Genomic DNA, 18246 nt, shown 5'->3' with positions numbered 1-18246 from the left:
GAGAAATTGAACAGGTGTTCCTAATAATCCTTTAGGTGAGTGTATGTTACAAACGCTATTAAAATGTATATGTTACGAAAAGCTATTAAAACATATAATATGTTAAAAATGGTATGAAAAATGTGCAGAAAACATCCAAGCAGTTTTTCTAACTGGCGACTTTCAGCTCTTGGATGTTTTGTAATAGCCCTACAATATGTAATAAATGCATTTTAACATTACAGTTAGGTTAACGTTAGGTATCACAGCACTGGGGTTACGGTTAGGGTTATGGTTAGGTATCACAGCACTGGGGTTACGGTTAGGGTTATGGTTAGGTATCACAGCACTGGGGTTACGGTTAGGGTTATGGTTAGGTATCACAGTGCTGGGGTTAAGATTTGGGGTAAGGTTAGAAAATGATAAATGTTAGTTTAAGGTTTAGTTAGGGTTGGGCATCACATCACTGGCGTTAAGGTTTGGGTTAGAAAGAAAATCACTTGTAACATATTGACGTTGTAACACCAATACTCGCTGCCTATACCAGGAAGTTCCTATTTAGAGCAATGGGTAGAGCACCTCTTAGTGAAGTGGAAAGACACAGATTCGAAACACAGACCTTCACTTTTTTTCTGGATTATTACTCTATTATTTTACCTAACGTAATATATCTTATGAATTCAGTTGTCAGAGATTGACTTAAAATAGTCTACGTAGTCCCCTGAGGCCAGGTTGTTACATTTTACACAGCGTCCCAACGTCCTTTTCAGCGTCCTTTTGGGAAACAAGGTTGTATATAATTCAATGCAGAATAACTACTTTTAACCACATCCGCTGAAAAGGTTATAAAAACACATTTCTTTACTGGAAAAATCTGCACCAATGAGAAGTTTGACAGTAAGTTGTTTGTGCATTCTCTTTGCAGACTAACGCTCTAGACTACTTCTCCAGTAAATGTGTTTTTTGTAAACATTTGTATTGAGTCGAATCATATGCTGTTGTTTTTTTGTTGTTTTTTGGTACATTTGAAAGTGGAGAATTCAGCATTTATGTCACGGTTAATGTGGAATTGCCTTCATGCCTTCTACGATGTTACAGCCACCGAAACAAGTCAAGACTGTTCATTTGGCACAAAATGTGTGTAATTACATTTGAATTCAGAAAGAGAAAATAACAGGGAGAGACATCACCTGCTGTTATTAAATACATTAACCTGGCAATCTCATTTAACCACAGGAAAGTTGGAAAAAGTTCGGATGAGGACAAAGAGAAGACAGCAATGTACAGATAACGCAACAAAAGAGAAAGACAGAGAGAGCCATGAAGAGAAGCAGTGAAAGGAGGACGATCAAGATTTTACGGTTGGATTAGTGCCACATTCAGGGATCCCGCCAGTGACTTCTTGAAATGTTTGGCTCAGCTAACCCTAACCTCAAAAATTTTACTTTTATGCCTAAACTTAATCCAACCCTAATTCCTATACCTAACCCTTATACCTAAACATAACCATAATTTAATGTAATTCTAATCCTAACTCTAACTAAACTTAACTCCAAGCAAGGCTTAGGAGTGTCCAAATGACCTAACTTTGCATGAATTTCCTTAAAACCATAAAACACACTGAGTGAAATGACATACACGACACGCTTAACACATAAACCCTGTACAGTAGAGTACAGCACACACAGTGCCTGTGTGTTAAATATACCCTGCAGACTCTGCAATTCCTACTATGTATTAGTATTGGGAGAGGCCCTGACTTGCTGAATGAAGCTCTGTGCTGTAAGCGTCCTATCTTAGGGAATTAGAAATGAGTAAATATTGGGGGAATGGTATAACAACTCACACAGAAAGTATTTAAAAACATGTTTCAGTCTGAGACTCATTCCACAGTAGTTTTTGAGTTATATCAAAACATAGGGGGTTGAAAAAATAAGTTACTGGGAACCACCTTTAGGATGATTTCTCCACCACTCCATCGCAAATCTAATAACACAACGTTAAAATCAGCACATTTCATCAAATAACACAACCTTAAAATCAGCACATTTAATAACCTGTGTGTTTTTTTAAACTTGTATCTCTCCTGAACAGAATCTTATATCATAAATTAACACAATTAAAAAAAAATTGGGCCGTTGTGACCATTACTTTTTATACCACTGCAGTGCAGAGAATGGACATTTGGAATGTAGTGCAGTGTTGCAATGTTGTTGTTAAACTATACTTGTGAGGAACAATCCCCAGAAGGATAGAAAACTGTTTTGCTGCTCCACATGAAGAAACAAGTCTATTTTCGGTTTAGGTGTTTTGGGGGATATATTCTAACCTTGTATTGTTAAACATGAGTTTAGCATTAGGGCTAGGCTACTTTATAGCACAAAAGTTAGATTATTGAGGTTAAGTTAGGGTTAAGGGTAAAGTAGGGGTTAGGGTAAAGGTTAGGTTTGAGCCAAAGAAAAGTGAACATGGATATCTTGGACACAGTTAGGTCTCAGGTCCCAACAAGGATAGAACAAATTAGTGTGTTTTTTAAATTGTGAGTGCACGCGTATGTGTGTGTGTGTGTGTGTGTGTGTGTGTGAGAATTCTCAACAAAGATATTAAAACATGAAAAATCGGCCGAACACAGTGTTTTTCAGCAAGTCCTCAAAAGGTACAAGGTGATTTCAGGTTTAGGGCAAACTACAATTGGGGTTGGTTTTAGAATTGGGGATTCTTCTAGCTGTAGGCATTACGGGTTACGTTTGGTGTTAGACATTAGGGCTAAGATAAGTTTAGGCAGGAAGGTTCGGCTTACGGAACATGTATTTCTATTTTTCTGTTCCCTACAAGGATAGAAACACAAACGTGTGTGTTAGTAAGGTACCCTTGACATATCAGCCTTACTCTTTTCTGTCATTACCTTTTTGCCGGAACGCGCAAGCGGAGCCGGCCTAGAAGACCGAATGTCTCTTACTGACTGACTGACTGAGTGAATCTGTCCGTCCATCTGTCCGTCCCTGACTGCCTACCCCTTGTTAAATAGCATTGTGGTTAGAGACGTGAGCTATGGGCTAACAAGTCCCGCGTTCGACTCCCGTAACAGTCAAACACATTATGCCTGAGGTTCAGGACAGACAAAAACATTGCTGGCTATAACCTTATGTAGCTACGTAATAAGAAGCCTAAAATAAAACAGTTCTGGTGGATATTAGGATTTGTTCAGGAGGGACGAACACTTCGCTGCCTACACGATTCTCTCATCTTTTCACTTAACAAGTCAGTTATCGTCACCTATATTGATAGATACTCAATGTCATTCACGAATAGCTAATTATCTGTTAAAACGGCCAGTGGAAAAAGAGGATTTGTTCAGAATAGACAAAAACTTTGCTGGCTACAACCTTCTGTAGCTACGGGAAGCCTAAAATGAAACTGTTTACTGTTTTATCCTGGCAGCATTCAGATTTTCATTATCACAATAAAAGCAATAATTGAAATATGTGAGGCCATTTAGTTAATCTAGTATGTAAAAAAAACTGACGAACAACATTGGAATGGACATTAAACATAAAATGACAGACTAGATTGACAGACTAGATTGTTAACTGTATTGCCTTATATAGTTCAATGATGGCTTTTATTTTGAAAAAGAAAATGAGTTAGCGCTGCTACCTAATATCCTGCTGCTAGAAGAACGGCCATCACTAGTTTACTGTTATATTGCAAATATTTCTGGTGGATATTCAAATTATGTTTTAGGATTTAGGATAGTCAAACAATTAGCTGGCTACACGATTTCCTCGTCTTCTCACTTGACATAAAAGTCTGTTATAGTCACCTATATTGATACAGTAGTTATTGCATCAACTTTCATTCACGAATGGCTAATAAGCTGTTAAAATGGCCAGTGGTAAAAGCCATACAGTTAGTAGATGCTATTTGTGGTGGTGGTAAAATTTCTAAGAAACATTACAATGTTTAAAACAATGTGTAATGGTGTCTAGCGACATATTATTGGCTAATAAGCTTTTAAAACAGCCAGTGGCAAAAGTCATGCAGTTCACAGATAATATTTGTGGTGGAGGTAAACTTAATAAGAAACGTTCCTCAGTTTAACACAATGGTTAATGGTGTCTAACAAAATATTCAAACTTGACAATATTATATAATGTATTAATGCATGACAATGTCCATATGCTATACTGACACACGGCAAATGGTCAGCTCTGTGGCGTAGTGGTTAAAGACACAACCTTTCATGTGGGTGACCTGGGTTTGAATCTCGAGAGGGCAGCCACGATCAACGCATTGTATTGTGGGCCGGCTGAACTAGGCTTGCCTGGTTTCTTGTTTCCACCACCTCTTTGATGGGACAGTGAGAGCTAACCATTTCATTGCTTATGAGGCGTCAATCATACTTCCCCAGTTGAGCTTGTAACAGATAAACGCTAAGGAGCGAGGAGAGTGTAACAAAAGTTTTCTTGGGGTTAGACTGAGAAGACAAAAATGTATAGAGACAAAAAGTGGCTATAGCAGCAGGAAACATAGCAGTGTTTACTGGGATAATCCATGTCTCGGTCAGGGCCATCAAGTCAAGGTGCCAGAAGGGCAACAGAACCTAAGATGAATTCAGCCCTGTTGACAGAATAAAATACTTTCATAATAGGCAACATTTCTTATTAGAATTAAACTGTGCATCAATGTTTCTGGGGATCCCTAGACCGCAGAAATACTTCCTCACAAATAAGTAAAAAAATTGTTAAATGAAGCAAAGTAAAATCTGTCAATGGGGTGAGGAAATGTTGCTTGAAGACTGAAAAGTCTAAAAAGAAACTACACATTGTAATTAAAAATAAGCTTTATTTGCAGTGTACCCTTGGTGAAATTAAACGTATTATGAGCATGTAAAGAGGGCCATGTGCCAACATTTCAGGAACAGTTGGGCAGAAGTAAAAATATGCAATAAGATCCTCTATGCCTGTTCTCACAACTGTAGACTTTCAACATGCACCACCATAATCTAAAGATCATACCTATTCAATTTGCAGATTCAGCTTATCCAAGACACATTAACACCTCCTTCCACCAACCACTCAGCTAAAGCTAAGCCCAGAAATCTCAAACCTTCTTCAAAAAACATGCATCCCCAACTTGAGAAGCAAAGATAATCTCCTTTCAACCACATTCTCTACTGCACAGTAACATGTCCTCATGTCCCCCAGTGCTTCTCAGACATACTCATCCCCAGTAAACAGCTGCTTGTTAATACCACATTCATTTTACTCTCATTTTGTCCCTGTAGTGGAACCCTTGGTCTATGCAGAACCCTTATTTAAAATGTTCATAGTACAACCACTTGTATTGTAAATGGCAACAAAAAAAATCCCAGTTACTAGCTGAATACAGTAATACAACTCTGTTTCCCAAAAAGTTGGGACGCTGTGAAAAATGTGAAGAAAACCTAAATGCAATGATGTGTAAATAATTTAAACCCTACATTCAATAGAAAATAGTACCAATACCAATTATAAAATGTTGAAACTGAGAAATGTTATGGTTTCTTGGAAAATACATATGCTCACAATGAATTTGATGCCAGCAGGGTTTTTTTTCAATAAAGCAGGGACAGAGTCACCAAAAGACTGGAAAAGTTGTGTAATCATTCCAGAGAGGATGGGCCTGTCAGAAGTGAGGATGAAAGACCACTCTGTGAAAGACCGCACGGGCAAAGTGCCACAATTTAAGAATAATGTATAGCAACATAAAATTGCAGAGTTTGAAGATCTCATCATCTACGGTACACAAAATCATTAAAAGATTCAGAGAATCTGGAGTAATCTCTGTACACAAGGGACAAGGGTGAAAACCAGTATTGGATGGCTGTGATCTTTGGGCCCTCACTGCATTAAAAACAGATGTGATTCTGTAGTGGGCATCACTGCATGGGCTCAGGAACACTTCTGAAAACCAATGTCTGTGAACACAGTACGTCACTCCATCCACAAATGCAAGATAAAACTCAACTATGCAAAGAAGAAATCATACATAAACAACATCCAGAAACAAGGTCCCAGCTCATTTTAGATGGACTGAGGCAAATTGCAAAACTGTCCAGCTGTCTGATGAATCAACATTTGAGATTATTTTCAGTAATAATGGACGCTATTTCCTCCGGGCTAAAGAGGAGAGGGACCATCCGGCTTGTTAGCAGCACACAGTGCAAAAGCCATCATCCGTATGGGGGTGCATTAGTACACATGGCATGGGTGACTTGCACTTCTGTGAATGCACCATAAAGATTGAACAATATATACAGGTATTGCAGCAACATATGCTGCCCTCCAGACAACGTCTTTGTCAGGGAATGCCTTGCATATTTCAGCAGGATAATGCCAAACCCCATTCTGCACGTATCACAACAGCAGGGCTCTGCAGTAAAATGTTCTGGGTGCTAAACTGGCCTGCCTGCAGTCCAAACCTGTCACCTATTGAAAACATTTGGCGCATTATGAAATGACAAATACAGAAAAGGAGACCCCAAACAGTTGAGTGGCGGAAATCCTATGTCAAGCAAGAATGGGAATTAAGTTCACTTTCAAAACTGCAGCAGTTGGTCTCCTCAGTTCCCAAACGCAGAGTATGCAGTTGAAACATGTTGCTGACATTACATTCTAAATGGGCATGTATTTTTCCAAAAACTAGAAAATGTCTCAGTTTCAACATTTAATATGTTGTCTTTGTACTATTTTCAATTAAATATAGGGATACATGATTTGCACATCATTGAATTCGGTTTTTATTTGGATTTTACACAGCATCCCACATTTTTGGGAAATAGGGTTGTACAAAGAAACTGAAATTTTAGGGTTGGGTTCATGTATATCTGCTGTATTCTTATTTTTTTACACTTATTTAATGATGAACTGTGTGACAATCACTCACAGCACCAGAAAGGTACATTATTATCACAATGTAAAAAATGATGAATGAACATTCAGTGTTATTGCACTGACCAAAACTACTGGGATGCCACCAGGACAGAATTTGGCAAGAATGCTTTTAAGTAGTTAGTTAAATGTTGCCCAAAATCAAGACAATAAAAGTCAGATTATCTGACAACTCCAAAGTCACAGTATCAACAGGGAAGCAATGTAACCTTTGCATAAATGCTATATGGATTTGAACTTGCAACCTTTTGGTTGAATTTTAATGAACCTTCATCCAGCTTCGAAAAAAATTCAGAGACCACTGCACCTTTTTCTTTCCTTTCCAGAAAAGTCGAAAAGGAAAGTTTTGAGTGAGGAACAGAAGGCTTAAAAATAAGAGACACTTCTGTTCCTCACTCAAAACCTTCCTTTTCGACCTTCTTGGAAAGGAAAGAAAAAGGTGCAGTGGTCTCCTAATTTTTTCCAGGGCTGTATATTTAGTAAAATTAATGATGGTTAATGTTGAATAATTAAGACTTGTTAATTGGTGCCCAAATTAAAAGTCTAAATGATAATAGCTGTGTGTGCTGTGCAGGAACAGCTGTGAGTCCTCCATACACTCATTTCCTGCTACTCCAAACTATCACCCAGAAGCCCTCCTGTTGGATCCCAGAAAAGAACGCTACACAATGGCGAGTTGCTGGCAGGGCCTTTATAAGAGGGGGATACTCAGTGTCAGACCCCCTCCTCTCACTAACATATGTGATGTCCCCACTCTGGGCTGCGGTTGCATCACTTGCCTTTCAGTCAAAAACACTACTACATACATTGAATAAAATTATGAACGCAGCACTTTTGTTTTTGCCTCCATTTATCATGAGCAGAACACAATGATCTAAGACTTTATGTACACAAAAAGCCTATTTCTCTAAAATATTTTTCGATAAAATCTGTCTAAATCTGTGTTAGTGAGCACTTCTCCTTTGCCGAGCTAATGCATCCACCACACAGGTGTGGCATATCAAGATGCTAATTAGACAGCATGATTATTGCACAGGTGTGCCTTAGGCTGACCACAATAAAAGGCCTCTCTAAAATGTGCAGTTCCATTACATAGCACAATGCCACAGATGTTGCAAGTTTTGAGGGAGCGTGCAATTGGCATGCTGACAGCAGGAATATCCACCAGAGCTGTTGCCCATGAAATTAATGTTAATTTCTCTACCATAAGCCGTCTCCAAAGGCGTTTGAGAGAATTTGGCAGTACATCCAACCGGCCTCACAACCGCAGACCACGTGTAACCACACCAGCCCAGGACCTCCACATCCAGCATCTTCAAATAGAGTGAAACTGCCCATTTTAGAGTAGCCTTTTATTGTCGCCAGCCTAAGGCACACCTGTGCAATAATCATGCTGTCTAATCAGGATCTTGATATGCCACACCTGTGAGGTGGATGGATTATCTCGGCAAAGGAGAAGTGCTCACTAACACAGATTTTGAACAATATTTGAGAGAAATAGGCCTTTTGTGTACATAGTGAAAGTCTGAGATCTTTGAGTTCAGCTCATGATAACTTTTGTTCAGTGTAATTACAAACATTGCCTAACAGAAAATGTTAAAGCAGGAGCTCATCTGACACTGACATACAGGTACTCTACATTGCCCCACCTGTATTTCAAAGCGCATCGGATTGTAGTGTATAGAATATTCAAAATATTGTGTAGAAAAGGTCATCAATGCTAAATAATCTGTGTATGTATCCTGAAAGGTACTGAACACCAGCATTTTAGTTTCTGAATATGCACGACTACAGGTACTTCATGGAAACCACTGAAGTTATATAAACCACTAGCTGGACATAAGGGACATGTGCAGTGCATTGCAAAAGTATTCAGAGGTAGGAAATCACTGCAATTTTCAAACAGTGGCTCAGATTAATTGGACTGAGATTAACAGGACTGAGATCAAGACATTGACTGGGTCACTGCAAGACATTCAACTTTTTGTTCTTGACCAACTCCAGTGTTGCTTTGGCCTTGTACTGGGGATCAATGTCCTTCTGAAAGGTGAATTTTGTAACAGACTTAAGCAAGTTCTTATGCAGGATTTCCTTACATTTTGCTCTATCAATTTTTTGATTCCCAGTCCATTGCTGATGAAAAACATCCTCACAACATGATGCTGCCACCACCATACTACATTGTAGGAACAGTGTTTCTTAAAGCATGGGCAGTGTAAGATTTGCACCACATATGGCCCTTTGAATTTTGGTTTTATCTGATCACTCTGATGCTTTCTGGCGAACTCCAGACGTGATTTCAGATGGTCCTTTTTGAGTATAGGCTTCTTTCTTGTCACCCCCCTACATGCCAGTGTTATGCAGAGCTCTTGATATGGATACAGTAGACTGATGCACCATTACAGCACTCCCATCTGATGAACTACGTAGCTCCTTCAAAGTGATTGTTGGCCTCCCTGTGGCTTCTCCTACACGTCTCCTTGTGTGATCCCTGAGTTTTGAGTGACTTAAATTTTTTTGCCAGTGATTGAGCGATGTTGTCCGGCATCTAGTCCCTGATGTAGAACGCTCTTATATGTTTATTTTTTCCATCACCTTCAAAAGTGGTTCCATACACCACCAAAAAGTGTTTGTCTTTGGTTACAGGCCAAAGAATCTCTATCTGGAACTATTTAGAACATGTTTTGTTAGAACGCAGGGCTGGATGACAGGGCAGCCAATAGAGAACCCCTTGCCTTGCCAGCCTGCTTCTCCCTCAGCACCCTGCCCTGTGCCCAGCAGGCAGCAGCTGCTGGAGGCTCTACATGCTTGGTGCCAGACTCATTAATCGAGAGCATTCTGCCATTCTAACAGATCTGGTTACATATTGCACCCTGTGTAACACACTGGCTGACAGAGACAGAAAAGGATGGTATTAAATCAAAAGTGTCTCGTATGCATTATTGCCATGTCTCTTGTGACGCATGCACAATGAAAAATCACACCTTATCCAAAGACAGCAGACAGCCTTGAATGAGTCTCTCACTGAAACTACAACTGCACCTTCACTGCTACTCTATGTGTGCTCGTGTGTGTATATATATATATATATATATATATGTGTGTGTGTGTAGGTATGCTGCCCTGCTTTGTGCTAGTGGTGACAGATATGCAGCCCTGGCCATGAGGTAATGTAGCTCAGCATTGGGTTACCCAATAAGAGGCCAATCTTACCGGGTAGCCGAGAGACCTGCTCCATTCAAAGCAATATCAACCCTTAGCTTAAGATGTTCATGTAACTATCAACTCCAAATCATCAACAACCTTTTAATATCGATCAACCTCATCATAGCCACACTAGCCTTAGACTGAATACAATCCTACACACTGACACATTATGCCATTTACAGTTTACATCTTGTAACTGTACAATCCACTGTCATACAGTTTATAAAGAAGTTAGAAGGAGAAAGGCAAAAGCAGACTATGGGTGTTCTCAGACTGAAGTAACAAGAAACCTGGCAAGCCTAAATCAGCCGGCCCTCAAAAGAAAATGCTGCCACCTCAAGATTCGAACCCAGGTCACCCAAGTGAAAGGCAGTGTCATTAACCACTACACCATGGAGCTGTACTGTTAGCAAGTGTCAGTATAGCCTGTATCTATCCTGAAAAAATCCTCTTTTGCCACTGACCGTTTTAATAGTTAATTGGCCATTTGTGAATGATGTTGATACAGTTAAACTGACTAACATGTCTTACTAAGTTAACCTCCACCACAAATATGTATTGCGTTTGCCACTGGCCGTTTTAATAGGGTATTAGCCAATAATAAGCTTTACCGGTATCTACTAACTCACTGGACTTAAGACATAAGAATTGAGCAATTGCTTGCGAGTCTGCCAAAGCTATTTCATTTCATGGCATAAGAACATATTTTTTTCTTTTATTCATGAATTACTTTTTTCTTTTATACATGAATGACATTTATACAATAACTATCAATAAATGGGAGGACATTTTTCATCAAGTGAAAAGACGAGAGAATCGTGGAATCTACCAGAAATAATTAATAAATGTTGCTCTCAATAGATTCAAACTTAAGTCTTCCACTCCACATGAAAGGCATTGTATTTAACCACAACGCCACAGCATTACATGTTTCAGCAGTCGATGGACTCCATTGACGATTGTGTTAAACTGAGTAACATTTCTTATTAAGTTTATCTCCACCACAAATAGCGTCTATGAACTGTATTGCTTTTGCCCTTGGACGTTTTAACAGCTTATTAGCCAGTCATGGGGACGTGCATAGGCTTACTAGTATCTACTAACTTGAATAATCATAAGATTTGAGCAATTGCTAGCGAGACTGAAGATGAAGTATTCCATGCCATAAACTGTCGCAATATAACTATACACAGTTTCAGGTTTTAGCCAGCAAAGTTTTCGTCAATACGTAATAATTCACAATGCGTACTTCACTTCGCCTGCGAGGAGATATGAACTCGAGACCTAGAGTCCACAAGTCTGCTTCTCTAACCACTACGCTGTTTAACAAGGGGGTCAGTCACTCAGTAAGAGACATTCACTCTTCTTAGCCGGCTCTGCTTACGCGGTCCGGCAGAAATGTTGTCAAGATTAAGCAGTGTACGGTATTCAAAGAAGGGAGAAAAATCCTTTCAAAACTGATGAGAAAATTTGAATTACATATCAGTATTGCTACAATATCTTTGACCCCCCAAAAAACTGAAAAAACAATTTAAAGCTAAACAAGTACTGACATTTGTGAATTTTATTGTGCGTGTGCTTACATGCAAGTGTCCTCATTTATGTATAGCCTAAGCAAATAATTATCTGTATTATCTTGTACACTCTCGTTACTGTATTAATATTATGCAGTGTGAAGGAGTGACTAAAGAGTGAATGAAAAGTGAGAAACTGAATGATGGGAGATTCTTACAGCAGCTGTTTCCAACAGACAGGGACAGCGTAGTGGTGTATAAAACAAAACACTGATTCCCTTCACCATGCACAGTCTTCCCTGAGGTTGAGAACTAAATACATGACCATCCTTGGATGAGATGTGGAGGCTTGTTTCCCCTGTGGCCCTCCCTCAAACACCCTCCTCATTGAGGGCTGCAGGGGAAACAAGCCTCCACATCTCTCAGGGAGCCTGGTTGGTTTATTATAGACTTCCAGCATGTGGTTTCTTTTTCTGTATGAATGTGCGAGTGTCTGACACTATAAACACATACTGTATCTGAAAAACTTCAGTATCTGAATGGCTTCCTCTATAAACACATACTGTATCTGAAAAACTTCAGTATCTGAATGGCTTCCTCTATAAACACATACTGTATCTGAAAAACTTCAGTATCTGAATGGCTTCCTCTATAAACACATACTGTATCTGAAAAACTTCAGTATCTGAATGGCTTCCTTTATAAACATTTACTGTATCTGAAAAACTTCAGTATCTGAATGGCTTCCTCTAAAAACACATACTGTATCTGAAAAACTTCAGTATCTGAATGGCTTCCTCTAAAAACACATACTGTATGAGTGACAATGAATCTCTGGTGAACTCAACATTCACATTCCTTTACCAATTCCTGTGACATTGTTGGAGATAACCTTGATCTTCTTGCCACTCGGAAGTGCAGTCTGAGATTAGTGTGAGAGATGGAGTTCTATGATGTTTTAGAATGTCAGAGCATAGTATTGTGGCTCACCTTTGCTAGGATTCCCAACATGCACCTTGACTGGCAACTCCTGGTACGAGATTGATGGCATCCCTGCATTCCCCTGTCCTGCTCTGATCTCTTGGTGCATTGTCTGTGAAACAGGGGTTACAGGTCAAGACAATTAGTCAGAGGTAAAATACCATGCACAGACGTTTAGGGCTTACAGTACTAAACCTTGACTGCCTTTCAGACCGCTCCACTCACTGTCACACATTCAGCTGTGTTTCAGCTGTGTGTTCAGATGTGTTTCAAGAAATAAACCTTGCGAGGACTCTCTTATCTTTTTTTTTTTTTACCAGGGAACATAGAAAATTGGTTTCACATAACATAGACAAGTATGAAGCAAGTATGAAACAAGACAAACTGGAGGTTAAAAAGCGATAAAAGTCTCCTATAAGTGAATAAAAACTGTTGTTACACAACATTAACAATGTTCATAACTGGTCTTTCTCAGAATTGTATAGCTCTTTCACACTAACCCATATTGTCTTGGACCTATACATTAAGACCCCATATATTATTTGTGACACACTGAGTAGCTTGCAGGTGTCTGTGCCTCTTGCTCTATGATCTGGTGTCTTGTAAAGAAGACCGCTAGGGGAGAGTAATAGCAACTGTTACTCTAAACACTAGCCTGTGCCTTATGACTAGTTTCCCTGAAGGGAGAGCTCTTTGAAAATGACTGTTGTTAGGTGGTCTGCTCTTAGGTTATTTCAGGACAATTTGTCCTACATGTCTCTACTTTTCAATGTTCAGTAATTGTACTGTTTGAGTAACTATTTACATGTTCTAGTAGAATGTACTTGCTAGAATTGTGCAGTTCAAATTGGTGATCATGGAAATGGCATTATTACCTACAACATTATTGCAGCTAAATAGTGTATACAGTATTTAGTCTTTCCTCTTTAAAGCCCTCTCTATGTGTAGGCTGATTTGTATACCAGGAAGAACACAAGTCAAGCAGCACATGTGCTCTGCGAAGCAGCAACGGCAACACACACAGACAAGCTCTGAAATTAATTAAGTGTGCTTCACAGTGTGCTACTGCCACATCCGCATCCAGTCCTGCCAAGTCGTGTGTTTTCTTTCGAAAAGGGAAAATCCTGGTGGTAGGAGGGACATTGGCTGCCTGGGTTGGGTTTGAACTGTTATGGGCATGGAAGTAGCACAAGTCTGGGAAGTTAAACTGACACGCTGCTAAAGAGTTCCTCTGAATCTTCCCCCTGAAAGCTCAAGTACTGACTAAAGAACGGATTGATCATTTTCCAACACCCATCACCATAAGTTAGGAATTATAAAATGATGAATATGTGGTTTGGGTCCCATGGGGTTAGGGCTAATGTAAAGGATTCATCTTTGAAAAGTCATCTGTCAGAGCTTCCTGGTGTTCATTGGATGGTTAAGTCCCTCTCACACAGGGTTGATTTCAGCATTGAGAAATGTGCTGACCTGCACTTAATGGATGCCAAGACCAACAAAACACTAAATACAACCAACCATTTTCCTTTGAGCGGGCAGGGTACTTTCCCCACAGACACGTTTGGACAGCCCTGTGTGTGTGTGTGTGTGTGTGTGTGTGTGTGTGTGTTTCAGACCCGACACAATGATGAACAGGCACTTGTAGTGATCCTCTTTGAATAAGAACTTTAAAGCGGTGTAAGGCAGCTGTTCACAACTAATTTTACCTAAAGACCCAATATTTACATTGCTAATATAAACGAATGTTGGCCTAAATGCTATCTTAAAAACAAGTTAATTATACTATATAGAGAGTAAATAAATCAATTATTTTAGACATGGCCACAATTCCCACCTTATTGTCAATAATTCCATATCACTCATTTTCTTAAAGAAAAATATTGGCAAGCGCAATTGTTTGAGACCCCAATCGGCTATATAGTTATTACTATGACTCTCTACTCAACTCTCTTCATTGTGCAAGAAATGAAACAGTCTCAAATTTACCCTTTATACATTTTTTCATTTTTTAATTAATGTTTCACCACAGAGATTTCTATACTTATTAGCATTTGGACACATGATAACCGGCAATGTTGTCAAAATATATTTTGGAGAAATCATGGTACTTCCCAAAACAGAATTTCTGAAAATGTTGGCGGAGCAAGTGAGCCAAGTGAAACATCACAACGCTCTCAAAACCACTGGTGACCAACTGACTTTCTGCTTGTCTATCATTTGTCCACTTAAATACTGGCTGCGCTTTTACTATAACCCAAAATATTTGGAATACTGGCCATTATTTTCTTTTTTTTCTTTTTCCTTTTCCAAATTTAGAGTGACAATTGGAATGTCAGGTATAAAGATGGATACCCTGGCTATAGTGCAGCATATTTGGCGCTTGTCTATTGTTAACACAATAAATGCTAGCTATACAATAATGATAGTAGCAAGACTTCCACCACAAAGTCCTAACAAAAATAGATTTCGGCAAACTACAGTTGCTTGATGTAATTTAGCCAGCTAACCAACTAATGCAAACTATGGGACAGGAATGGGTTTAACCTAACATTAAGTTAATGACACTGGCCTACTACTAAAAAAAAAACTTTAGAGCAAGTTCAAAAAAAGTACTTACCCAAAAATCCAGTAGGCTCCACTACCTGTCAGTGAGCTTGTGCCATGTCCTCAATTAGACTACATATGTGAGGATTTTCAACATTGCAGCAGTGGTAGTTTTTAGCAGCCCTATGCAGTGGCTAGTTTCTTGCTAAAGATACATTCAGGACAAAGGTCATATCACACTGTCACAGCTATGGATGCACTGATATTGCTTTAAATTCTGCAGATTATTTCAGACTGACTGAACAGACAACCAATACACTCCAGACATTTTTGTAGGTTAATTATTGTTTTTTTTTGCTCGAGTCAAGTGTCCTATTGCTTTATTGTTATTGGTTTTTACCTTGCAATTTTGTTGATGAAACCTTATTTTTGCTGAAACCTTATTTACATAATTTATATCCAGGTGTTGTATATAACACAAGTACAGAATGAAAATATGTATCATCAAATAATTTAAAGGCTTTCTGTTTATTATCAGATTTATTTTTGTGAGTCTTGTTATTACAAAATATAGAAAGACACAATTTGATAACAACGTATATGGACACCAACCATATACAAGGTTTCATACATGCCTTTTATCAATGAAATATGAAATGGCCTAATGGAAATCCATCCTTTGTAAGTTGGGTACAGTATACAAATAAGGAGATATCAATGAAAACCGACATGGTATATAGCACATTTTGATAAGTAAATAGCATTTTATAATGTGGTTTGGTACTAGTGCTTGTTTTGTTGAATTTCAAAATGCTAAATAGATGTCATTTTTTCCTGGCATATACATGTACAGTACCTCACCTGTATTATGAATGTACTGTTATTTAAGTTTTTTTTCCTAATCAGATTCAATATTATATTCTGGCTTCCATTCAAAACCCACCACTGGAGAACAAGTGGTGTAAGGTAGCATATCTTTTTTTGTTGTAGCATTGAGTTATACTTCTCTTACTTTTTCTCTGTCCAACACACACACATACTTGTAAACACAAGGTAATGTCATTTCCAGATGTCTTTTGATTTGAAAGGTTGTTTTTGTAAATAATACTTATTCAGATTCCTGAAATAGGGCACTGAAAGTGTCATAACTTCATTTAAGATGTTATATTGCAATACATATCACACAGTCTTAAAAGCAAAGAAAACAGTATATTTTTTAAGATGGATGTGATTTTCTTTTCCCACATTGATATGTTGACATCCGCTTCTCCAGAGAAGTTAAAGGCATGCTGAATCCACAGAAAGCATAAGTAAATGTTGAGGACTCAGGAGGACTGCCAATTGTTGGGGACGACAGACAGAACAGTTAAGTTTGCTTAGAAAAATGAATACTTCTAAGATCACTTTCATAGTTATGTATTAACCTTACCTGAAAAATGGCGGATGAGCTATTACATTACAGTATTACACAATACCATGTCAACTAACTATATAGGACCATTACAGTGGAACTACACTAAAATCAATCATTTATAGCGCCAGTTATTCAGATACAAATTAAACCTAGTCCTGGACAAATCAATCCGTCTCAACAGAGATTATTCATTGATCTGATTCTTTTATTCCAGGACTATGCTTAATCTGTGTCCACTAACTTTTTTGGTTTATTAAGAAAAGCCTTTGTGTCGAATGGTTCTTCAAACTTCGCAGTGACACAAGATCACCCAAATGCCTAGATGGAGTGACAAGTGGAACAATTTTACCTACCTTATGGCAACATGGACACCCGGCCTGACGTGAGCTGTGGGTGGGCGCTGAAATGTAGGTAGGGATGCTAGTAGCGGAAGACAGGGTGGCCAACGCGCCAGTCCCGCCACAGCCTCCGGTCACAGGCTGCTGTTCTCCACAGGGGACCTGCATAATTTCCTGGATCTGGGTCAGCTCCTGTCTCAGAACCTGCTTCTGGTGGAAGCTAAAAGCTGGGTGATTGGAGGCCATTGTGAACAGGAGAAGGAACTGCTCCTCCGTTTGACCATCGTTGAGCTGCAGGCCGTAATTGTTGATGATGCTGTCAATGTGCGTTAGCGTTCGGAAGAGGACCCCAGCAGCCTCTCTGTTGTCCGAGCTGAGAAGAGCAAGGGAGATGAGAAGCTTGCTTCTCACTACTTCGTCCGTGATGTTGGTTAGGTTCGAGAGGTCAGCAGGGTTGTTGGCTTTGATCTCTGCGTCCCTGAGGGAGTGATAGTCCTTTCGGGCCAAGTCCTCCAAGCATGACCCGAGAAAGCGTAGTTCGATGGGAACACAGAGGTCCAAAAGCCCACAAAGGAACTCAGCCCTCTGGGCAGAGTTCAACCCCGAGAACCAGCGGTAGACCCCTTCCCTTTGAACGGAGCACCGATTTTCAACCATTTTAGAGCGACTTACTCTTTTAGAAATTGATAGTCATACAAAACTCCATGTAGCCTAATGTACATACAAACTTTCAACAAATATATAGATGCCTAAACAGTCAACGTTCATCTAGGTTGACAATACGTCTATGTATCCATGACTTCTATTTCTTTAGGAAACTTAAGTTACCGCACACCCACTTTCTTTGTTTGCCATGCCAGTAGCGACATCGTTGAAATGTGTAGGCCAATCCAAAACCTTGTTCTCTGGCTTATCTATAAACAAAATTTAGCGTGAAACGGTTTACTGTCCCGCCGAGACGCAGCACATTCATCCAGGATTCTCTCAACCAGCCCTCAGATTTCGAGGTCCCCACGTCAGTAGATTACGTTGAGCATAGGCGCGCTCCGTGAACGACAAAATTGACATCCATAATCTCTGATTTCTTCTTGTAAGAAACTCATATCTGAGGATAATCCTCATGCCATTTGTTGAACTTGAGTGCCTCTGCAAGAGACATAAAGTATCCGTATACAGCCAGTACCCGTGCCTAACCAAGGAATTTAAGTTTAAATACAAACTATTTAGTTAAACCCTACTGACGCATCCTCATTTGTTCCAGACAATAGCGAATGTGTTCTTTCGATAAACAGTCCCTAGCTTAAAAATGCTATTCAAGTAATACGCCCCCCTTCTTT

General features: G+C 39.3%; 1 protein-coding gene across 3 annotated transcripts in view; it reads right to left on the bottom strand.

Moving 5' to 3' along the window:
* The window catches only part of zcchc14 (zinc finger, CCHC domain containing 14), a 31568-nt gene extending 13322 nt beyond the window's left edge, over positions 1–18246 (bottom strand). For all 3 annotated transcript variants that reach the window (XR_002195654.2, XM_010884012.4, XM_020040575.2), the window contains exons 1-2: positions 16925–18246; positions 12623–12725 (exon numbers count right to left, since the gene is read on the bottom strand). Coding sequence is in view for 2 of the 3 variants with exons in the window: in XM_010884012.4 (XP_010882314.2) it covers positions 12623–12725; positions 16925–17566 (745 nt within the window). In the remaining variant the exon portion in view is untranslated. The remainder of the gene's footprint in view (positions 1–12622; positions 12726–16924) is intronic.

This window comes from Esox lucius, chromosome 19 (assembly GCF_011004845.1).
Source record: "Esox lucius isolate fEsoLuc1 chromosome 19, fEsoLuc1.pri, whole genome shotgun sequence".
Taxonomy (NCBI): domain Eukaryota; kingdom Metazoa; phylum Chordata; class Actinopteri; order Esociformes; family Esocidae; genus Esox; species Esox lucius.
The sequence above is the reverse complement of the archived record's forward strand: the minus strand, read 5'-3'. Positions and strand labels throughout refer to the sequence as shown.